The sequence below is a fragment of the Erpetoichthys calabaricus genome, chromosome 2 (assembly GCF_900747795.2).
Source record: "Erpetoichthys calabaricus chromosome 2, fErpCal1.3, whole genome shotgun sequence".
Taxonomy (NCBI): domain Eukaryota; kingdom Metazoa; phylum Chordata; class Cladistia; order Polypteriformes; family Polypteridae; genus Erpetoichthys; species Erpetoichthys calabaricus.
In genome coordinates, this window is record NC_041395.2 from 289418157 (window position 1) to 289446061 (window position 27905).

The 27905-nt window shown below is 38.4% G+C and overlaps 2 protein-coding genes across 4 annotated transcripts in view; one reads left to right on the forward strand and one right to left on the reverse strand.

Annotated features, from left to right (window-relative positions):
* The window catches only part of sfxn2 (sideroflexin 2), a 56281-nt gene extending 53237 nt beyond the window's left edge, over positions 1–3044 (reverse strand). Inside the window, exon 1 of one of the 2 annotated variants that reach the window (XM_028795731.2) lies at positions 2863–3044. The gene's annotated coding sequence lies outside the window, so the exon portion shown is untranslated. Of the gene's footprint in view, positions 1–949; positions 1039–2862 lie in introns of those variants that run through there. The other variant, XM_028795730.2, reaches the window with a different exon arrangement.
* Positions 80–27430, forward strand: arl3b (ADP ribosylation factor like GTPase 3b). Of its 2 annotated transcripts, none has more exons than XM_028795733.2 (6): positions 80–138; positions 17016–17159; positions 19605–19721; positions 19814–19864; positions 21775–21960; positions 23714–27430. In XM_028795733.2, the coding sequence occupies exons 1-6, from the start codon at positions 82–84 to the stop codon at positions 23759–23761; spliced, it is 603 nt and encodes a 200-aa protein (XP_028651566.2). In that variant the 5' UTR covers positions 80–81; the 3' UTR covers positions 23762–27430. The 2 variants fall into 2 exon arrangements, with proteins under 2 accessions (XP_028651566.2, XP_028651567.2); XM_028795734.2 differs by lacking the exon at positions 80–138 and adding an exon at positions 11750–11929.
* The last annotated feature ends 475 nt before the right edge of the window (positions 27431–27905 follow it).

Consider the following 27905-nt stretch of genomic DNA (forward strand, 5'->3'; position numbering starts at 1 on the left):
TATTGTGTATTTATTTAGGCACATTTAGCAATGGCAACTTGCAAAATCGTAATGAGTACAGAATATATGTAAACAGCTGTAATGCATACTGCAACTGGCTGGCACGTACTCTGTCACACAGTGAGTCAAACGTGGAGGGTGAGTCAACATCCAATGCTTTTAAATCCAATCCAGAAACTATAAATAAATATTGATGTAGTTGTTTTGTACTTTTTCGGTCAAACCCTTGTATTGATCTATCCCACTAAAAGTACTATAATAAAAAAACTTGTTTGAAATGTGAACATAGCGTTTGCAGAGATCTTGACCAATAAATACACTATGTAAAATAATGATTGATTATTCTTGCAACCTTATTCTCGTTTGCCTCTCACATTTACATGAATTAATGGTCGCCTCAAAATTGTTTTGGCGTGACTTCAACGCCCTAACTCTCCATGACTTTGTAATGCACTAGTCGGAATAAGAAAAATTACATATGTAGTCTTTTACCAGTAATCAGACACAAACATTCTGACCTATTACATTGAACATAAGAAATTATCTTAAAAACTTTGATAGGTAAGTGGCAACACGTGATGAATTAACTTGTTTTGTTACCACTTGTTCAGTAAACAGATTAAGATTTTTTGTAATCAAATCGATGTACATTAATATACTATGTATAATGCAGCATATGGTTCTTTCACTGAGCTATTGTACGAGAAGCAGCTTTACCCTCCTCTGCACAATCTGTGTTCCCTTCCGACCAAGAACACTATATACCTTTAACTATTCATTAAATGCCAGATGAACAACAGACCTCTGCTGCAAAATGACACGTGTCAGAGAATTTATACCAAGTCTTATTTTACGACTCCCATCCGCCCCTTTCACTCGTAACATGTACACCTCCTTTTCTAAAGCTATGTATATATGTGAGCAAAGGACGATCGGATAAATACGGTACCTTGCGACTTCAATCTCTATTATATTCGATTGTTTTTAGGGTGCTCATTCTTCCACAAACTCAATTTTGTGCCCACGTGTTTTCCCTCCACCAATGCTAGGGAAGCGTGAGCTCCCACGTGACACTTGCTATGTTCCGCCCCACAGCCTACAACTCGTCTTGAATCTCCGTTCTTACAGATTGACCTTACCTAATAGTGCAAAGTTCTCTTTGAATAGTCATATATTTTAACATTTTATTATTATAACAAATCCATGTAGTCATTTGTAACGCGACTATCCAGTTCAGAGTCGCAGGTAGGTAGGGTCTCTGCAAGTCAGGAACAAGAATTGGTGCGGGACGCCACTCTAACTTATGGCACTCAGAAACATTAAGTAGTAAGGGTAAAATAGTAGGATGTATAACATTGCAAAACTTGCATTATCGAATTAAATTATTATGGGATATAAAGTTGTGTTTGCCTTGTTGTGTCTTACGGGAGTATCGCCTCATCCAGATATAACAGCTAAATGCTCTCAATTAAAAAATACTCGTGCCTCTAAAGTAACATTAACATGAAAGAAGAACCGATGGATGAACAGGGGTCACGATAGGTAATGACTGTTGTGAACTAGCGAGTTTGTCCTGTGGCCGACATCCCGTGACTCTATAAAGGAATAAACGGGAGCACACAACTGATGGATGCGATTGCATTTACTCGCTTTTTACTAATTCTTTCTACAAAGATATTCTAAGGAAGACGGTGCCCGGCTTCAGCGATTGCCGCTATTAATCTTCATCATACAATCAACGCCAGGCCCCGCTGTCGATCAGACACAAAAGACATTTGAAACCAATGAATGAAAGGCTCTGTCCTGAGCATTTACTATTGCTGTTATCACCAGGTTTGGATTTGCCATAACGGCTTAAATGATAAATATTTTAATTAGCCCATGCTCGAGGAGAAATTGAGACCTAAATAGGACAGATTGAAATATGACATTCGCAAGTGGGTAAAAAAGACACATGAAAAGGTTTGATCCAGGAAAGGGAAAAGTGAGATTCATAGACCCTTAGTGTGCTGAAATTCTGACTTAACAGAATAAACAATATGAACTGCGGTGGGCTGGCGCCCTGCCCGGGGTTTGTTTCCTGCCTTGCGCCCTGTGTTGGCTGGGATTGGCTCCAGCAGACCAACCCAACCCCGTGACCCTATAGTTAGGATATAGCGGGTTGGATAATGGATGGATGGATAAACTATATGAAGAATTGTTATAAAATGAATAAGGGACATCTCAGTGGTCTTCCCTTCTGGAAAGGGACCTTAGTAGGACATGTGCGCTGAACTTGAACAAAAACACGTTTTACGTGCATAGTCCTCTGTTTCGATGTATTCAATGGTCACAAATTGAAATGACTTTAAGTTTGGGACCGTTTTATAACAAACATCCAAAGGGTGTGGGCACTAAAGTCTGTAGAGTAAATACTGGACAGGTATGCGTGTAATTTCGACATAAAAATACTAGAAAATAAATTAAGGATTGTGGTTAGTCCTATATAAAGTGCACTCAAAGTACAAATATAGTACAATATTATATTGGCCGCTGAACAAGTTAATATATGCACAAATTCTGTTCATTTCTTCAACTGTGTTATGCAGTTTAGTTTCTTTTTATAATTAAAGCTGTGGTAGTTTTTGTAAATAAGTCCCGAGTGTTCTCATTTCAAAACTGAGTCTATCCATCCATCCATCCATTCGCTGAACCCAACATTTTTTCATTATACGTTTGTTGTGTAAACAGCATCTATTGCGGAAGAATCTCCGCAGTGATGTATCTTTATCACAATCCAAAACTTGTATCATGCAAACGGTTCTCGGCCTTTGCGTGGTCGTTTGCCAGTTAACCTAGCGCCCCAGCACAGCGAGCACTTACCTAAAGAGGACTGTCCCAGCGTTTAAATGTATTATCCGAAATTACACGCCATGTGTCCTAAGAAGGTAACAAAAACATATTCTGCTGTATACTCGAAACTACTTAAAGACGAATCATTATCGGCTCGTGTCTTTTTGCCAGTGATTTACTTTCCCCCGTTAATGTGACAGGGAAATACTGTACGCCGCACAGCTGGCCAACAAATAAACTCCGAGGCAGATACTGGTTGACCGCTTCCGCGTTCCTGTCGCAAACTCTGCAGTTAATGTTAGTTGTCCAACTAATAATCCTCCGTTGAATTGATTTTGAGCTATGTCGTTGTTATCATTTTAACAGTCACTTCAAACTGTGTCCACGTAAACATCTGGGACAATCTGACATTGTCGTATACTCTAAAATGTTCTGTTCTCCAAAAAACTATTTCAGAATAGTAAATCAGTGCCATTTGCATCTTATGGTAATATAATCACGACGTTTACGTTCTATATATATATATACATACATGTGTGTTTTTTTAATTCTAAATATTTGGAATGCAATATGCATGTTTCTATTTTTTTTTAAGCCAGTGTTTCAGTCAGTTGTCGCAGTCGCTGACAGCCGGGGCGTCAGGTTGGGACTGACTCGCTATCCGAAATCCAGCCGCACTACAGATTTTCGGCATATTCTGTGTTGCCAGTCATCCTAATATTGTGTGTTTCAATATGTGCTTGGAAATGGTGGTGTACATTTAATAAACAAAAAATATGGAAATCTCAACGATGCACTTAGTCGCACGCTCAGTAGATTTTATCAATATAAAAACGTCGGTGACAACGTGTCAAGAGTATAAGAAATGGAAATACAGCAAGCAAAAAAACGGGACGTGATGGGGTAAAATGTGCTCAGCGGCGTGCGACAAACTAGTAAGTTACTAAACAAGAACGGCACGGCGGTTTAAGCTAAGTATTGAAATGATAAATTAGGAAATAAAAATATGAACACGAAGACCAGATTACTGCGTGACAATAACGGAGCCTAGCGCCTAGTCCGGGGCTGGCCCTGCTTAGTACGACAAGCCCTTTTGGCTTTCATCACCTTATGGATATAAAAGTCGTTTACCGATCACCGATTTGAATTTGAACAAACAAGCTCAAGAGTTTTAAAGTCCAAAGCCATGAGCACTCAACGGCACCTTTTTACGAGATTATAAAATTTGATTGTGTCATAGTATTGTCCATCCATCCATCCATTTTCCAACCCGCTGAATCCGAACACTGGGTCACGGGGGTCTGCTGGAGCCAATCCCAGCCAACACAGGGCACAAGGCAGGAACCAATCCCGGGCAGGGTGCCAACCCACCGCAGGTCATAGTATTGTTGAAAGTAAATTTTAATTCTGCTGTTGATTGGCATCAAAATCGAATAAAATGTTGTCACATACAATTATACAAACATACAATATTTAGTGAAATTCTTAGCTGTTAAGCTGTTGCCTACATTGTTTGATATTGTACTATTGTAAAAATGTAATGTAAAGAAATCAAAATTGTACTTGCCACCTTTTCTCTGACTAAAAACTCATTTAATTTTTAATGGTTACTATGCATACTCTTCTTAGATATTTTCTTGGTTACTTACTGTATTATGTTGTCTAGCAGAAATGATTTACAGTACAGTAATTCTCAGAGCGTGAGTAATGTGTGGACACCTAAAACCTGAAAGGGCTAAGTGTATTGAATGTCATGGTTCCCAGTGGTTACAATGTGAAAAGCCCTATGTTATTCATCTCATAGTTTTTCCTAGATGAGGCCAATATGTACATTTTGAGTTGGGCCCATCTTCAGAAAGCCCAAAGTGAGCTTGCGTAGGTTTCTTTGTGGGCAGCCCTAGCCCACTGTGCTCACAGAAAGTCCAAATAGCAGGCCTAAAAATACTAGTTCTTTAATAGCACTTTGCTGGGTTGTGTGTTTTCTCATAGACCTGTCATCTGACAAAGAACCATTTAATTCTTTGAAGGGTTCTGTGAATATGATATTGATTCTTTGGGCTTTGGGAAGGTTCCTAATGTGTTAACAAAAGAAAAATCTTTAATGTATAGTAGGTTATCTAGCTATTATACTAATAGATTAAAAAAAAAAACGAATTTAGCTTGAGTTATTGTATGTAGTGAGATTCAGGGACCAATTGGAATTATGCACATCTATAATAATCTGGTAAATAATGGAAGCTGTTACAGATCTAAACAATTAAGGAATATTTCTGGGGTTATTTTAAAATTCTGAACCTGCTGGTCTTTCACAAATCTGTTATCATCTATTTGTGGCTATTTATAGAGCATGTTATGGACCTGACTAAAAGAAAAGTTCTTTCTGGAACCTTCATGTGGATGGTTCTTTTGGAACCAAAAAAAGTTCCCCTGTGGCTCTCCCCTCTGCCATTCTGAAGAGCCACCCTGTCACCTTTATTTTTAAGAGTGTGGGCGAACACACATTTCTTTGTGGGCAGCCCTAGCCCGCAGAAGGCCCCAACTGAGCCCGCAAGGGCATTTATGCTGGGCTGTTTTGGGTTAAACACTTTCAGAGAATAGGTGACAATGTGGTTTTATGATTACTTTGATATGACCTATTTTCAGTTTTCTTCATCTTTTTAGTATTTGTTCATCATTGTAAAATGCAATATAGCATTTGACTGTATTTTAGAAATGACAATTGTAGTTCTGCTAGGATTTGTTTTAGTACCTTGCTCATTAGTGACATTATAGCTTGGGTGCATTTGTGTGTGCATTTATGGGGGTTCAGGTACACTCCTCCTCATTAATTCATTGTTGATTTAAATAATTGTAGTGGTTTGGTGAAGTTAAGGTATTTGCTAATCATGTGCAAGAAGATTGCTCACAACTTCACTGCACTTTCACATGGAAGGACCTTTCAGTGTTGCTACAATCTTCTATATAACGCACATACATTTACTATATAAGACAGGGTATTATATTATTACACGCACATTGCCCTTTTCTCCTTTGTGCATTTGCTGTATCTGTTTACCTTCGTAAAGGGTCACAGAACACCACAGTCTGTTTTAGCTGTATCCAGCATAATGAAGGAAGCACCCTCATTAGGGACCAAAACTCATCAGCCGGTATACACATGCACACATTCAAGCTCACTTTCTCTTTTAATGGACCATTTTAGAGTCACATATAACCTGACTTGTATGCATCTTGTAGAAAACCAGAACGTTAAAAAAAAACAAAGAAAACAGACAAGGGGGAATGTATAAAATTACTGGACCGGAATCAAACCATCACACCATTGTGGCATCCATATACATGATTTATTCTCAGTTACATTATTTTAACTGGAATGTCATTTTACAATGTTAAATACATAATCTTATTTTACATAGCAATCCACATCTTCCATCTTTTATCATACAACATTGTAAGTCTCATTTAAGTATTCCTGTCTGTTCACGTTTATTTGCTATTAATATTAACTATACTATTAAATCTAGTGCTTCATTTTTAACTAAAAAACGTGTTTCCTTAATTATTTCTTAGTTAAGCACAGCAGCCAGTTGACATCTTGGAGTACAATAGGATCCCTCTATGCCCAGAGATACAAGTAACCAGGAAGTTTGTTAACATCTCCTGGCACACGCGCTTTGTACCCACCTTTAGTTGACAGGTGTAGAGTCGCATAACATGCACGACAGGGTCCTCTTCTGTACAACACAAGCAACTGATCACGTCCAGCTTTTGTATAAATTGTGTCTGTATGACATACAAGTCGAATTATTATATGTACTGTTAGCCATTTAGCATGTTCTAAGAAATTTCTGAGACCTTTGAGTCGAACTTCATGTGATGTGCTCTAGGAACACGACTGCTGATCCAACCATCATTCTTTCTGTATTTTTACCTATTGATATCATTGCTGGGCGGCACGGTGGCGCAGTGGGTAGGTAGCGCTGCTGCCTCACAGTTGGGAGACCTGGGGACCTGGGTTCACTTCCCGGGTCCTCCCTGCATGGAGTTTACATGTTCTCCCTGTGTCTGCGTGGGTTTCCTCCGGGTGCTCTGGTTTCCTCCCACAGTCCAAAGACATGCAGGTTAGGTGGACTGGCGTTTCTAAATTTGCCCTAGTGTGTGCTTGGTGTGTGGGTGTGTTTGTGTGTGTCCTGCGGTGGGTTGGCACCCTGCCCGGGATTGGTTCCTGCCTTGTGCCCTGTGTTGGCTGGGATTGGCTCCAGCAGACCCCCGTGACCCTGTGTTCGGATTCAGCGGGTTGGATAATGGATGGATGGATGGATATCATTGCTGTGGTCGCTCTAAGATTTAATTCAGTTGCAAAGACATAACAATGCTTGAAGTAGTTTAATGTGTGTGATAAAACAAATGCCCCATTTATATGATTGCAAATGTCCCATTATATAGTTTTGTGAACAGTTAAATACGCTGCAGGTTGCAGAATATGTTAAAAGTCCTTTTACCTTTCAAGCTTTTTGAGCTTTGAAATCTTTGGAATGTGTCAGAAATTAACATACTGTATCTGTTAATGCATTATGATAAATTAAAATTTATTAGACACTGAATTGAATTTTAATTGAATGTTATTGGCAAGGTGGGTGGCACGGTGGTGCAGTGTTAGTGCTGCTGTCTCACAGTAAGGAGTCCTGGGTTCGCACCCAGGGTCCCCCCTGCATGGTGTTTCCATGTTGTCTGAGTGGGTTTCCTCCCACAGTGCAAATAAATACATGCAGGATATATGTGTGTGTGTGTGTGTTCACGCTAGTGCTGGGTGGTATACCGTTTCATACCAAAAACTGTTCTTTATTTTTGCTATGATATGGATTTTTCTTATACTGCAACACTGGTTTAAATAGCCTAAACAACGTTCAGAACATAGCGTGGCCGGAAACTGTTTAAGGGGGGACCTTTTCACTGCTGGACTGCTAAACACATGCAATGGAGTACATGCGTTAGTGGAGATATTAAACGGTGAAAATGGACAGAGAACATTCTGAAACTGAAGCTGTGTTGAAAGTTGAACATGATGACACAGAAGAACTTTTGCCAAAAAAGGAGCCATGTCTGTTGTCTGGAGATACTTTGGTTTTAAAAGGTCGGATGTGGACCATTATGTTCAAATGTGTGAATACTGTTTCTATACTACTGGATAATACTGCAAGCCAAGTTGTTCTTGTTTTATTTTTATTTTTTTTCAATACTGTGTAATGTACCTGGGTACTGTGTAATAGTGTGACGACATGTTGACTTTATTCTCGACATTTCTACTTTATTCTCACCGTTTATGTCAAGATTAAAGTCGACATGTTGACTTTAATCTCGTAATTTGTCATTAAAGTAGAACATCGTAAACTAAACTTCATCTTAATATGAATATTTAATTTACTAGATTTTCTCAAACCCCGTCATAAGTCATGTAGCACATTAAATGCTTTGTGTTAAGTGTTCCCCAAGCCATGTTAATCGCTACGTGCTTCTTAAACTGACTTTCTCTTGCAATAAGAGGAGGCGCAGGCAGCACACAGAATACATTAATTTCATGATATTCCTGCTTCCTGAACATTTAAAATGCTAAGATACATACTTGATATAATTTTCATGATGAAATGCATTAAAGCATGTATTAATCATGAGGGGGCACGGTGGCGTGGAGGTTGCACTGCTGCTTCGCAGCATGGAGGTCTCGGGTGTACCCTGCCTTGAATTTGCATGTTTTTCTGGTGAGTTTACTCGGCGTGCTTTAGTTTCCTTTCAAAGTCATGTAGGATGTGGGGTTTTGTTACGTTATATTGACCCTGCGATGTGCTGGTGTCCCGTTCAGGATTTGCTCCTGCCTCGCACACAATGCTTGCTGGGGTGGGTGCAACCCTGAATGGACGGCATAATTAAAAATGTATAACGAAGATTTTTTTAAAGTTCTGAACACTCCGTGGGCTAAGTTTATAACTAGTTTTAATTTCACAAAGACGTTTATCATGTGGTGTTTTGTTATGTGGAGAAAGAAAAAGGAAGGATAGGAACTGGGAGTTTGATACTGTATGTCAGACAGACAGCACGCATGCAATAAAGAAAGCCCGCTAAGAAGAACATGCATGAATCCGACCACCAGATCACAAACCCAACATTTACACAATATTTGAGTTAAACCTGTGCGATACCCATTCATACACCCAGTTTTTTGGAGCCTCGTCACACCTGCCATAAAGTTATCTACTGAACATACACCTGGGGACCCCTTACTGCGAGGGAGCAGCACTACCGCCTCACTACCGTGCATGTTTAATACCTTCTTTAATGCATTTCATCATGAAAATTATATCAAGTATTTATCTTAGCATTCTACATTTTCAAAGAGCAGGAATATCATGAAGTGAATGGATTATGTGAGGCGATCGCGGCCTGCACCTCCTCTTAGTGCGGAGGAAGTCAGTTTAAGAAGCGTAGTGATTAACAACTGGGTCGGGGAACACTTAACACAAAGCATTTAATGTGCTGCATTAACTTATGACAGGGTTTGAGAAAATCTAGTAAATTAAACATTGATTTTAGGATGAAGTTTAGTTTACAACATTCTAGCTTAATGACAAAATAAACTATGAGAATAAAGTGGAAATGTCGACTTTAATCTCAACATAAACATCGAGATTAAAGTGGAAATGTCAAGAATAAAGTCAACATGTCGACTTTATTCTCGACATATAGTTTTTTTTTTCTTCACTGTGGCCCTAAACACTTCCGTAGGGCTATACCACAAACAGCATTATAAATGCAAGTTGCAGTTTTATTATTTATGTATATAGCTTAGCTTGAAGCTAGGTCCATATTAATGCAATTTGCCTTAACGATGGTTCAGTTGGTAAAGATGTCATCACCAAGTTGCACTTGTTTTATTTTATTTTTATTTGGTGAATACTGTGTAATGCACCTGGGCTTGAAGTAATAGTATTATTACTGGAAGTTGCACTATTATTTATTTTATTGTTATTATTTATTAGTTTAAATATTATGCAGTTTAATGATTTTTAAGTTGTTTAAAAAGTCACTTTAACGTGTCAGTGGACAGAGATGGTTAACATTAATAGAAAATGTAGTTGGTTTACAAAAAATATTTACTATTTATTCCTTTTCTAAGACATGTTCAGTGCAATACAACTTTTGACAAGCACCTTTGGATATTTTACTAAGTCTAAATGCCTCTTTGGATGGTTGAAAATATGTTGTCATTTTAGTTTAAGTTGTTTGCAAAATTTGTTCAATAAAAAGGTTCTATATTTTGACTGCAACTGTCATGCAATGTGGTTCCTTCTCTTCATTAGTGCCACCCCCTTGAAAACTATCACTTTATGGGGCCATGCAAACCTGTATTAATACTTGTGTCCACATTAAAATGTCTTTTTGTACAATGTACAATTCTCATGACAGTGGAATAGGTTATTCTTAGCCAGTCTACTGCAGTAATTGCAATGGAAAACGTGGTTAACATCCACTCATGCATGGGAAAAAAATACCATTGAATACCATGAAACCGGTAAAATTTTGAAAAATACCGTGAAATAGAATTTTGGTCATACCGCCCAGCACTAGTTCATAATGTGATGGAGTGGCTCCCTTTGCAGGGATTGTTCCTGCCTTGAACCCTATGCCTGCTGGGATAGGTCCTAGATTCCCCCACAACCCTACTGAGGATTAAGTGGGCTTAGAAAATGGTATGGTATTATTGGCAAGACTGCGGTGGGTTGGCACCCTGCCCAGGATTGGTTCCTGCCTTGTGCCCTGTGTTGGCTGGGATTGGCTCCAGCAGACCCCCGTGACCCTGTGTTCGGATTCAGCGGGTTGGAAAATGGATGGATGGATGGATTATTGGCAAGACATTTGTGTTAGTGTCACACCCATATATATATATATATATATACGTATATATATATATATATATATATATATATATATATATATATATATATATAGCAGTGGTAAAATACCATTGGCAGTACAATATGTAATACAGTATACTTCATAATCACAACATTATAAGGGCAGTAAATAAAACTACTGTATACAAAAATACATCAAATACGTATAATAATATACAGAATTGCTCTTTAGCTGTGTACTATACAGGTCTTTAAAAGTGCCAGTAAATTATGCTGGACAGAGGGGCTCGGATTCCTTGAGATACTGGGGTAAATCAAGAGCAGTGATGTATCTACCACTAAAATTGTGTGTTTACTTTTACAGCCATGGCAAATACCTGTCTAGGGGTGATAAATAGCACAAATTTACTGAGGCTGACTTCGCTCTCGGCGAGACTGAGAAGAAGAAATTGAGCTGATAAAATATACATTTTATATCTGGTGTAAAGGCACACTTTAACGCACATTAAATTATATTTTAGGTAGCAGAATTGGACAAGTGCACAATTGTATATTTATTTTCTGTGTCCGTCACATGGTTTGTAATATATGTTGAGCACGCCTCTGTGTTTCTAACTTACAGTATGAATAATATCCGAGATGCCTTGCTTATTAAATGCTCAAATATTTTTTACGTAGTTACTACACTGCCTGCTAAGGTATAATGATCACAATTTGTGATTATAACGGAATACACAACTTTACTAACGCTCTTGTATAAACTGGCTAACCCAGGGAGGTTAAAGCAATCATCATATGACACAAAGGTGAATCGGATAATGAGAACAATTCTGACGCACTATTATAGAATTCAGGGAAATACCCAAATCCCTAACGCTGACTCGTTGCCAGCCGCGGAAGTGTGTAATACATGACTTTACCATTATTGGTTTTTCTTGTACTTTCTGCATTCACTAAGTCGTTTGGTTGATGACCTCCTTTACTCTTGCTCGAAGAAATCCATTTTAATCTCTACTCCCTAGCATACTTGCTTTATAAGAGCGCGGGCACAGAAGCACGAGGGCTTGGGCGCTCTTGTGTTGGACACGCCCTCGTATTTTGTACGTCACTAATACGAACCAACCCCCAACTCTCCGTCCTGCGGCGAAGCGGCAGCATCACTGGGGCAGACAGAAGCTGAGAGGATGGTGAGTTGTTCTCGTGTCATTAATTATAAATTCGCCTAAAGCTCCGCACAGTCGCCTGCTATTCGCATGGGGATGTGCAGTTTGGTATGCGCAGACGTAGAAGAAGCGGGAAGTAGCGTGTAGCATTCGAAATAGCGGATGGAGAGTGATTTGATTTGTCTGGGGGAGCCATGATAAGCTTTATCATAGTGCAGAGTTGTCTTCACTTTTGCACCGTGTAAGGCGACTGGAAGACAAGTCACAGGGCCTTTTCCCTAAAAAGCACCAGTGTGTCTAAGACGCAAACAGGACCGCGCGACGAGTTTGTGCAAATTACCAGTCACCTATACTGGCATTGTGGAGTAACATAAATTAAGAATTAACGTTTAAAGTTAATTGGCTAAGGTTACTTGTAAACGTTAGAGGTATCCTTTTGTCAAATCTGTTGCTGATGCTTTATATATTAATCTACACGTGTAAATTTCTCATATTTATCTGCACACTGTGGTTAATATTGCAAATTGTGTTGGAGATGGATGGCGCAATGATTTGGTTTGCTGCCTCATTTACTCTGGTGTGCCTTATCTCTAGAGTTTGCTTGTTCTCCTCAAATTTGAGGTTGACTCCAATTGAACTTCAACGTTTTGTTAATTATAGATAAAAATGGGTCAGTATTTGTGTGATTGCACCTTGTGGTGGACTGACATATTAGAAAAGTTGTGAGTGAAAAGGCCATTAATCCCAACAAGCTCATCCATCCTGTTCACCTTCCTAGATTGTCCCAAACAAAATCAATTCCCGATTTGAAGGCCCTTAAAGTCCAACTCTCCATCACACTACATGGAGATTTATTCCATGTGTCTATGGTTCTTTGCATGAAGAAAATCTTTCTAACATTAGTGAGAAATCTGCCCTTAATATGTTCCCTTCCATGTCCAACCGTTCTTGTTGCAGAATTTATTTTAAAGTAACAAGTAGAATACTGTACTAATTCTTTTCATAATTTTAAACACTTAAGTCGTATCCCCTCTTAATTTCTATTTCCTTAAACTGAAATGGCGGAACTCCTTCTCCTGAATTCCCACTTATTTTAGTTATTACTTGCAGCGTAACCCCAAAGGAGGAAAAATGAAACTCAGATAAGTAGATGGGTAACAAAGTAAGTGTGCATGTCATCCAAAATATGAATGATACAAAGGAAGAAAATTTAAGTACCTACACCTTTGGCATTATCATGGCTGATAAAAGGTGGATGTGATGGGGAGTAGAAGGTTGGGGTTTTGGATTTTGCATAGTTAAACCTATCAAGATATTGATCATGCTGAAGTATCATTAATGGCATTTGAAACATGTCACTCTGTAAGATGATCTGAATAAGAGCTTCTGCTAAAACGTCAATGTCCATTTAGAATGACTGGAGATACTTTTGAGCTTTGTCACATTTTTAACTGGCCAGTCACATTTATTTGTTTTTAGATTTTTTTTTCTGATTGTTGATAGTTCTGCATTTTTTATTTTACTCAGCACAAAACACAGTTTTTGAGTGATGGAAAGAGAAAGCAGTATTTTTAATTGTCTTAATTGATCAAAGCACCTAGTCTGAAATGAGAAGTTGCATAAATGTTTAAGAACAGCTAATTGTGAAATTCAAATTAATAAAAACGTTTATTTACAGCAGGGGTCCCCAGCTCCAGTCCTGGAGGGCCTCTGTGGCTGCAGGTTTTCATTCTCACCCTTTTCTTAATTAGTGACCTGATTTACAGTATGTGTAATGCACTACAGTACTACAGTAACAATTAGTTTCTATTTTATGTTAAATATAGGGAACTTTCTCAATAAGAAGTGAGACAGCTGTTCAAAAGCCGCTGCTAGGTTGTCATTTTTAAATTATTTCATCTGCAAGATTTAAGTTCACAAGACAGTTTAAAAATCACACCTTTCTATTCATTAGGCTTTTTTGCTTAGGGTTAGTCTATTAAGACAGTATAAAAGACAGTAGAGTTTCCATTTCAGAACCATGACTAAGTAAATGTATAGTTTATGTCTTTATCTATTTCCATCATGTTACACAGTCAGCTACATGTTTAAGACAACATTATGCTGCAGTTCTTCATGCACATTCTTTTGTGGCGTCTGTGTTTGTACTCCATAAAGAAATCATGTGCTATTCAGGACTTATATCCATCCATTTTCCAACCCGCTGAATCCGAACACAGGGTCACGGGGGTCTGCTGGAGCCAATCCCAGCCAACACAGGGCACAAGGCAGGAACCAATCCTGGGCAGGGTGCCAACCCACCGCAGGACACACACAAACACACCAAGCACACACTAAGGCCAATTTAGAATCGCCAATCCACCTAACCTGCATGTCTTTGGACTGTGGGAGGAAACCAGAGCGCCCGGAGGAAACCCACGCAGACACGGGGAGAACATGCAAACTCCACGCAGGGAGGACCCGGGAAGCGAACCCAGGTCCCCAGATCTCTCAACTGCGAGGCAGCAGCGCTACCCACTGCGCCACCGTGCCGCCATTCAGGACTTATATATGTGTTAAAATTGCTTTAAAATTGCTTTTATGGTGTAATTTTTAAACATATAAATTGTACTCTTTTCATGCAATGGGAAACAAAGAAATCGATAATGACTTCAAAATACAGTGTCTGCCACACTGTGGTTTTTCAGAGCAATGCCAAAAAGGAACCATCCACATGAAGGTTCCAGAAAGCACATTTATTTATTTAGATTCATAACAGTTTTACAAATAACCATGAATAGATGATTTCTAAAATACCAACACCGGTTCCTGATTTTAAAAAGTATTGTGCTTCATACAATAAAACAGGCTAAGTTCAAGTTTACCTGTCCTGTTGGTATCCTGCTAGATAACCTACAATACATTAAACATTTCTGTTTTGTCCACACAAAGAACTAATTTTATATGCACAGAACCTTTTAAAGAAGAAAATGGATCTACAAGAAACCACACAACCCAGTATAGTGCCATTGTAGAAGCAGTATTTTTGAGAGAGCAGTTGTCCAATATTATAGATGATATAGAGAGTGAAATGCTTAATATACTGTAACACTGTGCATTCATTTGACGTTCATGTCTCTGAACTGTGATATAAGCGAGCACTGCACTCCTGGTAAACATCTATCACTGTACAACTAGCTGTGCTGCAGTTACTGAATACATCACATTTTGGTTTGGCAACAAATCAATTTGTAATCTCAGGACTAGTCGTACTTTGTACCAGAAACCCACTGGAGCAGACCTCTTATCTATAATGGATCTTAATATCAGATGTTACCAAAGCGCTCAGGATTATGAAGGAATGAAATGAAATGAATGAAACTGAAATTATTTCATATTAATGCCCTCAGGGAGGACTTGATTTAAACTATGGTTTACAATTGTAATATTTTATATTTTTGTTTGTTTAACTTGGGTGCTTGCTTTATTGTTTTCTGTCTTTGTGATGTCCCACTTGTAATTGTAATTTTTTGTTTACCAGGCTCCTTACTTAAGTGTTTTCTGTCTTTAAGTTGTCTCATTGCACATTGTGTGCAGTTAAGCAAATGCTGTTGTGGATATTGATAATGTCAGTGTTTTCTTTTTATAAGTGCATCTGTAACTGAGAATGCCAGTACATTTGTGGTTTATTGCATTACACATTCATATACTGTAAGTTGCAATAAATGCACATTACAGTATATCAGTAAGAACATTCTGCTGGTCGTCATTTTAATTGCTTCAAACGTGTTTTCTAGTAAAATTAGAGTCTCTACAATAGTCTGTATGATGCTGGAATGCAGATGCTTTGTGGTTAACTTTAATTTGCTTCTATGCAGATTGCTGGGTGGTGTGCTGGTTTGCAATTCCTTGCTACTAGACCTAACTTTCTTAAATTTAACACTTATAAGTATCTTTCATGGAGAGCATGGTCCACATGGTACTCCACAAACATCATCCTCAGCTCCTTTCATGCCTTGTACAGCACTGTTTTATTTTTTAAACGGACAGGGATCTGCTTAATGCAGAGACCCGTGCCAGCAAATTTATGGTTTCCAGGCCTCACTCCTTGCCAAAATAATGGGAAAAGCACTTTAAAAGACTTTTAGACTATAAAACAACAAAACTGTATTATTTTAAATTCTTTATGGTATTCCATCTAAACATTTACTGTAGCCACATTGTCCACTTCAAGGCTGTGGAGCCTAGTCTAGCAGCTTCAGGGCCAGACAGAATGAAACCCAGGACAGGACACCAGTCCACTAGACAACACTCACTGTGGGACAATTTTTTAATGTTCTTTATTTCGCCTTATACAATTTCTCGTATTAGGAATTTCTTAGTTTTCGCATACACCTTGGGGTCAGAGTGCATGGTCAGCCATTGTACAACACCCCAGGAGCAATTGAAGGTTAAGGGCCTTGCTCAAGGGCCCAGCAGAGTAGGATCTCTTTTGGCAGTGACAGGGATTCGAACCGGCAACCTTCGGGATACCAGCGCAGATCCTTAGCCTCAGAGCCACTACTCCGCCCAATTTAGTGTTGAGCTTTACGTATTTTTAGTATGTGGAAGGAAAGTATAGTTTTTGCTGTTAACCGAAGCCTAAGGTAGATAAATTGGACTAATGAACTTTGAGCAAGAGAAATTTTTATGATGCCTTGCATTAGATCCACTAGTCCCAGCAGCAGGTTTTAACTGCAGTTTCCTAATATGAGACAAAATCCTTCATTTGTGTGAGCACCATGTTCAGTTATGGATATACTTCTTGTCTTGCATTAAAAGAGTTCTTAGCAGATCATGTGCACAGAAAGCAGTTCAAGCAGCTAAAATTCTGATATCCAGTTTTTGTACTGCACATTTCATAACTAAGAATAAAAAACAAAGTAATTTTACATTTTTATAGGTGATTCAAAAATGGGACAGGCAGCAATGTGAATAGGTGGTGAGTTCAGTAAAGAAATTTTACTTGAATAATAACATCAGCTGCATTGACTGCAAGCCCCATTGCCCACCATCCTTATATCAGTCTTTTCATTGCATTTCCTTTGTGCTTTTTGCGTATTAAAAAAACAATTTCATTCTGCAATTGCAGGGTTTGTTGTCTATACTACGTAAGTTGAAGAATGCTCCAGATCAGGAAGTAAGAATTCTTCTCCTGGGGTTGGACAATGCTGGGAAGACTACTCTTCTAAAACAGCTGGCTTCAGAGGACATCAGTCACATCACTCCAACACAGGTAATCAAAGTTATTTATTGGATGAAAACAGTGCACGGCCCTGCTAGACAGATGTTTTTCTGCTTTGAGTGAAGCCATTTCTTCTTTTATGGAATACCTTTCAAATACAAGGTACTGTTATTCAAATTAACTTAATTTCTAGTTTTCTTGGTTGGTTATGATATATATATATATATATATATATATATATATATCTCTATTATAAAAAAAAATCTTGGAAGGGAGACTAGGGAGTCGAGACGTGATCTTCTCGGAAGACAATTTGACGTCCCGCGAGATAAAGTGAGACAACATTTAAAACAAGTTCACAGACATCTAACCTAGCAGTTGTTGGAATGCTTTTGGCAGACACGCTTCATGTGCTCCCAGCTCTTAAAAAAACGACAAGCGACAAGCAGAACATGCACCTCGCCAGCAGCAGCAAGCCAGAAGATGATCCGACCGCTTCTCCTTAGCATGCGTTCAGCCAAATCCCCCCCCCCCCCCCCCCTTCACAACGCAAGCGGCAGAGACGCGAAGTTGCAAAAGGACAGCTACTGTACAGGCTTTTAAATGATCGACGCACAGCACGATGAGCAGAATACGCAGCTCGCCAGCAGCAGCAACAAGCCAGCAGACGATCCAAACACTTCTCTTTAGCATGCGTTCAGCCACACCCCCTTCACAATGCGAGCAGCGTTATATGGCTTGTGAAAAAGAGATTTAACCATGCCCGGAGCCGGAAATAAAGGACAAGTACAGTATTGTTTTTACAAAAGTTTTAACGTAAAAGTGAAAATAATGCATATGTAACAATTCCCATGAAAATAACAATCTCTTTAAATTGTATATCCGGTAAACCATACCCGGGGGTGGGCGAGTGAAGCGAGCAGGGGATGGAGCAGTTGTGGCCAGAATATTAGTAAAATCTGTAAATGTACAAAAGAAAAATTATTATTTATTGAAGTCAAAATCACGAACTTTTATAAATATGTAAAAGAAAAATTCATTATTATTTAACAGAGTAAAATTCATGAAATGAGAATAAAATATTTACTGTCTTACCAATTGGAGTATTCCTGTTAAACTGAGGTCCACTATGCTCAATGAGTATTTATAAGAGACTAAATAAACAATCCATTCGTTTTAACTGACAAAAACCATGACTTTCCTGATATTTTAGTTTATAATTTAAAAACGGAATAAGAATCTGAAAATCTAACAATATCACATTAAAGTTCATTAAATTCTGAAAAGAATGATACCAAACATATACGTGACAAAACGTCACATACAATCGTTGCACTTTTAGGCTTAGGATTTTATATGTATATATATATATATATATATATATATATATATATATATATATATATATATATATATATATATATATACACAGTATATGTTATGTGTATATCCTCCTCAAATTTGTAATATGTAATTTTCATTTATTCAATATAATATTGGAGAATTTCTTATGTATTCACTCCAAGTGTTGACTGTGGTGACCAAGTTCTCCTTCATCTTGATTTACACATTTTATCTACTGTATATGGTCACTTTACAAGTGAATGTGGGTATTAAAACATATGTTAATCTTTAAAATGTACCTGTTTTCATTAAGATTTTCTTCCTCGTATCAGGCTAAAGTAAACCCATACAATTTTCATTCATATATTTTTTGTTATTCACTTAATGATTTTATATTTATGGGAGCTTCTTCCAATTAAAATGAACACAAAGCAGTAACAACAGAACAGAACAGAATGGCAGCCTAATACAGGCCATAGATGCTCAAACATTAAGGTTGAAGCAGCTGTACTTTCTCATTCAGTTCAATTTAAAAGTGCATTTGTTCAGATTTTGATTTGTAGGAGGACATCATTTGAAATCAGGATAGGTGCTTCATCTGTAGGGAGAAAGCCTGCACTTTGCTTTCTAATTACTCTTGGAGGTTTTCAATGTGAATAATTCAGTTGTATAATTCCATCCTGACTCTAATATCATATGCACATGGCTTAACTGCAGTACTGTGTGACTTATTTGTTATGGAAACCATTCTGAGGTTCTTTATCCAGAATTTTCAGCCTTTGTGTAATAATTGGTTTCAGTTTATTCAAGTTAATTTCAGTTTGTTTAGGTTAATTACATCCCTGTGATTATAAGCCTTTGCACACTCCAACTCAAGATACTAGTGTGTGTAGTTCGTTGTTGTAGACTGCACAGCGTTTGATAAAATGAGTGTTGCAAACATTAAACTGTAATTTTTGTTCAAACTAGAGTTACCTGTGGCATGCTAAAGCTAAATATGCTTAAGTGATAAAAGCAAAAAAAAAAAGGCCATTAAAGACAATCCAGATATGCCACAAAATACTCTTTCAATTTTGTCACAAATTGTTCTTGATTTTAGAAAATATCTTTTTTTTAAATAGTTTTACTATGTATATTTTTATTTTGCTTTAGGGATTTAACATTAAGAGTGTCCAGTCACAGGGTTTCAAATTAAATCTCTGGGACATTGGGGGCCAGAGAAAGATCCGGCCTTACTGGAGAAATTACTTTGAAAACACAGATGTACTTGTGAGTAAAAGCGGAAATGAATTATCAAACTGTATTTATAAGCTTATAGGTTATATGTTTTGCTCGGTCACTTATTCTGATGGCTTTTTCAGATTTACGTAATTGACAGTGCAGACAGGAAGAGGTTTGAAGAAACGGGGCAGGTGAGACTGCTTTTGCATTGTACAGTAAGTGCTTGCATGCTTATTCTGCCATTGCAAAGTGGAAATATCATTTTATTTTGTATTTTAAGTAGAGATAAACAAGGCAAGTATTTTTATTTCTCTCTATTATAATAAAAAAATCTTGGGACGAGACATAACTTTTTGAGAGACTTTTTGGAATGACGTCCCACGAGATGAAGACTTTTACCATTCGATTCTTTCAATTCATGCCCTACTTACAACCATTTTCAAACAAGACCACGGTCATCTAACCTCAGTCATGTGAATGCTTTTGGCAGACACACTTCCTGCGCTCTCAGCTCTTATAAATTTTATCAGGACAGTAATTTTATACGCTCTAGACATGTCAGCGACTAAGCGAAGAAGAAAGAGCATGGACATTCAAAAAAGTTGGGTAATTTATTAGAGATAAAGAAATTAAATTCCCTCACAGGCTTATACATTGCGTTGTCACGATGTAAGTCCAAACACGGAATCAAAATTCAGTGCAATCTTGAAGAAAAGTTAATTCCAAATATTGTTTTTACTTAAGTTTTACAGTAAAAGTGAACATAATGCATATGTAACAATTCCCATGAAAATAACAATATCTTTAAATTGTTAACCAGACCCCTGTGTTGGCTGGGATTGGCTCCAGCAGACCCCTGTGGCCCTGTGTTCGGATTCAGCGGGTTGGAGAATGGATGGATGGATGGATGGATGTTAACCAGACCCGGGGGTGGGTGAGCGAAGTGAGCAGGGGCGGAGCCCCCTAGTGAATTATAAAATCGAAAACAGTACAATTTTTATAAGGCTTGTTCCTTAAATTCAATTCAAATAGTACATTGTAGTTTGAATGAGAATTAAGAAACAAAATTTTAATATTGAAATTCATGAATTCAGAATTCTTCAAAGTGTTCATATTTCCCAGTATGACACGATGAAACATTTCTTCATGTATTTCCTTGATGTGGTGAATAATGTGATCATAATATATTTTACCATGTCAGATATTCAATTTAATTGCTCTTAAGCCAATGTCACATCACACGACTTCTAGTCTGTGGGCATGTCAACGTTGACGACTGCATTTGCTCATGTCGTCACTGGAGCATGTCAATTTACACAACTAGTATTCACTGGGTTTGTCAAATTACGTGACTATGTGTCGTATTTCTGACACAGTCATGCACTTCAAAAAAGTCATGAGTTGCAAAAATAATAAGTTAGAAAAGGATGCAGGGACACTAGAAACAAACTTAACAACAAAAACAAAATATCAGCCTCTCTGGGTCTAGCTATGTGCTTGCCCCTTTTTCTGACAGCCAATATCATGCTGCAAGATGGATTTACAGTTATGGCCTGTTCTGCCACAGTCTGTGTACCTTTTTTTTCCATTCTGTCATTATATATAAAATACAAGACACCAGACAGACATGTCTCACTCGGTTTGCGAGGTCCAAAACACCCACACTCCTTATTCCTCATAGATGTATTATATGCATTGTACTTCCAGGTGGGCACTTACTGATTGCCAGCTCTATGCCTTAAGCCAACATCAAACCTGTTTGATTGTCGGGACAAGCCCCAGACTGGTTGGACTGAGTTGCTGAGTACTACATGGCTGACAGTGCACCATGACTGCCTCTGATGCCCTCAGATTATATAAAGTCTATGGCTGAAAGTTGCTGGAAAAGTCATGTAATGTGACGGGGCCTTCAGTTAGTTTCTTGCAGATATTTTTGATGTACTGTATCTTGTTAAAGATATTGTATACATCTGAAGACACTATTGGATATACAGTAGTATTCAACTTGCTTGAAAATGTTGTCATATTAAATTGAAGTGAATTGCACACTAAAATACCATATGGTATACTTACAGCATGATAACATTATTATTCCTAACAGGAATTAGCTGAATTGCTAGATGAGGAAAAGCTCAGTGGTGTTCCAGTCCTCATTTTTGCTAACAAGCAAGACCTATTAACAGCTGCTCCTGCCACTGAAATCGCAGAGGGGCTGAACTTGCACACTATTCGGGACCGCATGTGGCAGATTCAGTCTTGTTCTGCTCTCAGTGGGGAAGGTGTCCAGGTAAGTGGTGCTAGTTGCATGCTAAAATATGTCACTCTTCGTTCACTCAAAAAAATTCAAAGACATTAAACTGATTCTTCCAGTTGTTTGTAATGCTCCACAAGTGCTGATCAGCTGATGTGTCTTTCAGTCGTGTTTTTTTTAGATGGCCACCTTTCACAGCCTGCTTGACTTTCCACTGATTTGTGTCTCTGACTTTGTTTCTTCACCCTTCTACCCCTTCCACCTTTAATCTCATACTGGCTTTATACCACTGTGTGCACATCAATGTTCACCTGATAAGGGTTCAGGAGTCAAAAGGTTGTCTTGTCTAGTGTTTTTTTGTCCTGAAATTTATTTTTCTATACTACAACACATTTTTCTTTGCCAATTTTATCTTTTATGTAGACTTTTTATTAGCATTTCTCAGTTTTTTTATTGAATATTACTTTATTATGTATCATATTAGCACCCTGTATCCCTGCAGTAAAGTAAACAGATTTTGAAAATATATGAATGAACATACTTGAAGTATATTGTGTTTATTGAACCTCCTACAAATTGCTTAACGATTGCTTTGCTTCCCACTTTCAACTACAAAGTCTGGGTCTATCCTATGACTTACAAAATAATAAATTAGAAAAGGATGCAGGGACACTAGAAACAAACGTAACAACAAAAACAAAATATCAGTTTAAAGCCTCTCCGGGTCTAGCTATACAGAGGTTACCTTGTCTCCCTGATGGAGTGGCTGGTCCGCTTTCCTGCTTTGTTTCTCCTCCTTATATCATCTGTCTTTCTTTGTCATTCTTCTGGCCTGTCTTCCTACCATCAGATTATTCTATGATGATCTTCCAAGCTCACCTGGCTTGTGTTTGGAAGGGGCTTTTAAGTCCCAGCCAGGAATGACTTCTGGTGAAGGCCCAGGAAACCACTTCTGGTGCCAGGAGTGTGTCAGGGGACTTTTGGGATGATCCTATTAGAACTTCAGCAAGTAGGCCCAATTCTGCCTACAACTCTTCTCCCTTATTCCCTGTTAGAGGGCCAAGTCAACCTTTGGTCGCTACTTCACCACATAAAGAAGCAGGAGGCCGTGTATTTGCCGCCTGTCAACGTGGGGTACTCTTCGCATTCCCCCCACCCCCATGGAGTTGGGTCCAACTAATAATCACCTGCTGGACTCTTAGCATTACTCTGCCAACAGACAGACGTCTCATGTCCCTGGTAATGTTATCTTTGCTGATGCAGTTACTGCCTGGGCTTCTTATGGCCCAACCCATGAATTGGAATGGCTCAGTCTTCCAGTTCTAGTGTCTGCTGGAACCTTGTTAACAGTATACATAAAAACTAACAAATACAGTAGTTGCTGACCTATCAAAGAAAAAATCTAATTTAAACAACACAAATAAAATGTGCAGTTTCCTTTTCTATACAATAATAATCTGTTCCCTTCCCCAAATATGTGAGATAGTGCCAAGAAAAATGCCACCCAGTCACTTATAGACTTGAAGTAATGTGCATTGCAAAGGCTGGTGTAACTGACCTCACAGGCCTGCAAGATACTTCAAGCAGCCAGGTGTTATAATAAAGACTTAACTTAGTCATGAGTAGTAATAGAAGGCAACTGAAAATAGTAATAAGACCAAAAACCATAACATTTATTTCCTAACAGTTTCACCTTGGATGATGGTACAAATATGTCTGATAAAGATTTATGTCTTTCTACAAACATAGCTCATTTTTAATGCAAATCTTTGTTTGATTTTTATGACAGGATGGAATGAACTGGGTGTGCAAAAATATGAATGCAAAAAAGAAATAAGTTTTTACACAACAAAAACTTCTTTGGATACAAGCTATTGAAGAACAAATACACATGTGACATATGGACCAAAGGAAGCAGTACCTTTGCTTGTGTGAATCTTTTCAATGTGTTAACCACACAGCTAAAGTACCTAAAATAGAATTCTTTCAGAGGTATCGGGATCAGGAATCTATTAAATCTACTCTTATGGATTTGTAGAAAAAAAAGTTCAATTATTCTTAACCGTCAAAGTAAAAATGGATCTCGGCCATCTGCAATACTTCAGTGCGTCTTAGGTCGTTAAAGAGCCTTCCTGGTTAACACTGGAGTCTTAAGATTTGCAAAAGGGTCCTCTTCTTTATATTAGTAGTTAGGACAGACTCACTGTCACTTATTGTTTATTACTTTGGTCAGCCTTGATGTTGTTTTTAAAGTGCTTTATAAATAAATAAATAATAATTACACTCTGCACCTGCAATGTTGACATGTGACGGAGTGGATGATTTTCTTCATCACACGCTGGGGACCCTGGCATACCCCCCGAGTTACTTTGTGTCTCATTGGAGTTTGCACATTCACTCCTTGTTTATGTGGGTTTCCACTTCGGATTCACATGTTAGATGTCACAGTTTGTGCTGGACAAATATTCTTATGTTAAATGCTGACTAAGTTGGTGAGAAAACACTAAAACAGTGGAGCATATGAGTCCTCTGATTGCTTTATTCTGCACATGCATTTCTCATTACATCTAATGACGACATTTCCCATAATGCTGTGATCTTCACAAGAAGTGTCCGATTAAAAACGATAACAATAATATTCAAGTGCACCTTAGTAAAGATCTTCTTTTTCTTTCGGCTGCTCCCGTTTGGGGTTGCCACAGCGGATCATCGTCTTCCATATCTTTCTGTCCTCTGCATCTTGTTCCGTTACACCCATCACCTGCATGTCCTCTCTCACCACATCCATAAACCTTCGCTTAGGCCTTCCTCTTTTCCTCTTCCCTGGCAGCTTTATCCTTAGCATCCTTCTCCCAGTATACCCAGCATCTCTCCTCTGCACATGTCCAAACCAACGCAATCTCGCCTCTCTGACTTTGTCTCCCAACCGTCCAACTTGAGCTGACCCTCTAATGTACTCATTTCTAATCCTGTCCATCCTCGTCACACCCAATGCAAATCTTAGCATCTTTAAATAATGCTGCTAAAAAAAATTACAATTAAAATGTTCTTTTAGCATTTGGTATATTGTGGTCACATATTCTTTTCAGGGGCGGCACGGTGGCGCAGTGGTAGCGCTGCTGCCTCGCAGTTAGGAGACCCGGGTTTGCTTCCCGGGTCCTCCCTGCGTGGAGTTTGCATGTTCTCCCCGTGTCTGCGTGGGTTTCCTCCGGGCGCTCCGGTTTCCTCCCACAGTCCAAAGACATGCAGGTTAGGTGGGTTGGCGATTCTAAATTGGCCCTAGTGTGTGCTTGGTGTTTGTGTGTGTCCTGCGGTGGGTTGGCACCCTGTCTGGGATTGTTTCCTGCCTTGTGCCCTGTGTTGGCTGGGATTGGCTCCAGCAGACCCCCGTGACCCTGTGTTCGGATTCAGCGGGTTGGACAATGGATGGATGGATATTCTTTTCAGATGACTTTATTCATAAGTCTTATACATTTTAAAGATCAAATTATGTGCTTTCTTGAATTTTTTGGCAACGTCTTTCAATAAATTTGGCCTGAAAACTCAAATGAAAATACAAAAAGATCCAATATTTCGAAACTTTGCAAAATGCTGTAAATGTTGTGCTTCATCTTGAAAACTGCAGTGGGAATGAAAATTGTCCACGCAAAAGTATGGCATCTGGCGTCTTGTTTTTCTTTTTTAGCAACAGTTCAAAGACGTACAATTCAGTTGAGTTATGACCCCAAATTGGCTGAGTTCAGACTGGGTGAGGGTGGCTTGGGGTGGTGGTGTTCCTGTGACAAAGTGGTCTTCAGGGTTGGTTCCAACATTGTACCCATTGCTGTCGGTCTAGATGCCTCAAAGCCCTTGTGCTGATGGAATGGATTCCTAGTCAGTGTTCATGACTAAGTGTTAGGTATTTGTTACCTCCTTTGTTGAGATGTATTCTATGCAACAGATAACGGTAAGTATGCGGTAGTTGAAACTCTGCAGCTAGGCAGCTACTTTGAAAAGTAAATTATGACCAGGGTGTCTTTGGGACACAGTAATTTGCACTGCTGCTTCATGGGGTCCAGTATATCCTGCGTTGAACTCTCACATGCGGTCGTTGTCTGAATTAGTCTTTGTTTGGGTACGCCATCGATTCTAAATTGTTCCCGGGTGAGTGTGGGCGATTGCGTTAGTGGGTCGTGTGATGGACTGGTGCCATGTAAAGCACCAACTCTCTCCTCATGCTCCATACTGCCAGATTAAACTTTGGCACCTCAGGAACCTGAGGAGAATAAAGTGAATTTGATCATCTCATGTTAATTATGTACAGTAAGAGTGTAAATGCTTCTTAATTTAAAATCTGATGCATTAACCTTTTCAGTTTGAGTGGGATGTGGAAGTAAACAAATACAGTATATTGTCTTTACATGCAATAGCAGTCAGTAGCAAAGCACATTTTTAATGATCCAAAAAAAATGAAATTAGGCACACAGTATTTACTTTTCTCAGTCAAGCAGCACAAACACATGGCTTTAAATTAGCTAAACACTTCAAACTCTGTATTGTATACTTTCATAGTGTTCACAATGTGTGTTTCATGAATGTATATCTACTTCTACTTCTTTCGGCTGATCCTGTTAGGGGTTGCCACAGCGGATCATCTTCTTCCATATCGTCTTGTCTTCTGACAATTTCTGCCAGCACTATGTTGGCTAACAGTACTGGCGGCTGTCGTTGTTAACCCGGGGCTCGACCGATCCGGTAAGGAAATTTGTATCGTTGTCCGCATATTGATTTGGCAAAATTTTACACCGGATGCCCTTCCTGACGAAACCCTCCCCATTTATCCGGGCTTGGGACCAGCACGAAGAAACACACTGGTTTGTGCATCCCCTGTGGCTGGGTTGTTTCATGAATGTATATATGCTCTGTATTTTATATACATGTTGTACTGTATACGGCATCAGAAAGAGCAGCCAGTTGTGCAAATCTTCTGTTTTTACCATCAACAACTGCATTAACAACACTTTTTAGAGGGGACGTGAGTGCCGCTCAACTGTTACCTGTGAATGGACAAATGAACGTCTGTCAAAACAGCTTGGTTAAGAAATGCTGGATTTTATCACAGGACATTTTTTAAGAGGTACTGTACAAATTGGTGACTCGTTGTTTTGTTCACACACGTGTTTGGATGCATTTCGTTACGTTTATTATGTCTGGATTCATTTTACAAAACTTCCTTATGACAAAAGCAAGTCACTTGTGCACTGCAAGACTGTTAGCCTCTCTGTTCATGTGAATGTGTATAGGAAGTAAAACACAAGCACACCTTAGATGTATTTCAGTTTCAATTTTATTAGCTTATTCCAACTATGTCACTGTAAGTAATGTATTATTATGTAAATACTAATTTCACCATTTGATTTGGAATAAAGCTTCCCAGTGTAAGGCTTTGTGATATAAGTCAGTGTTGATTGCCTTTAAACCTGATCTTTTCAAATATATTCAAATGTACTCATTCACCATTTCCGTTTTTTCTTAGTCAGCGTTGGTTCTTTATCTTAACTGGACTCTTTATTCAAACAAATGTTTTATTGCTGCTATCTGTTTACATTTTGTGTTTTAACTTCTTGTAAATGCAGGGATTTATTTGTTATTTCCTTTGTTTTATGTTTCCAAGGAGGTTCACTTGCATTTTAAGGTTTTGCACTTGAATTGTTTCTATTTAGCTTTTAAGTTGAGAATACAATGAAATTTTCAAATAAAAATCTAACGTAAAATCATTTTTTATTATTGTGAGTGTCCTTCTTCAACTGATTATATTATTTAAAAGTTTTCGTTTTTGGTAGTGTAAAAGGTTTTTTTTTTTTTTTTTTTTACTACACTGAATTATTTCCACTATTGTGACTGCCTGTTGCTTTTTATTTTCAATTTTTTCCCGTCCACTGTCTGACCTGTTTAGCCATTTTAGAGTTTTAGGAAGTTCACCCCAGACTAAGAACCACTGA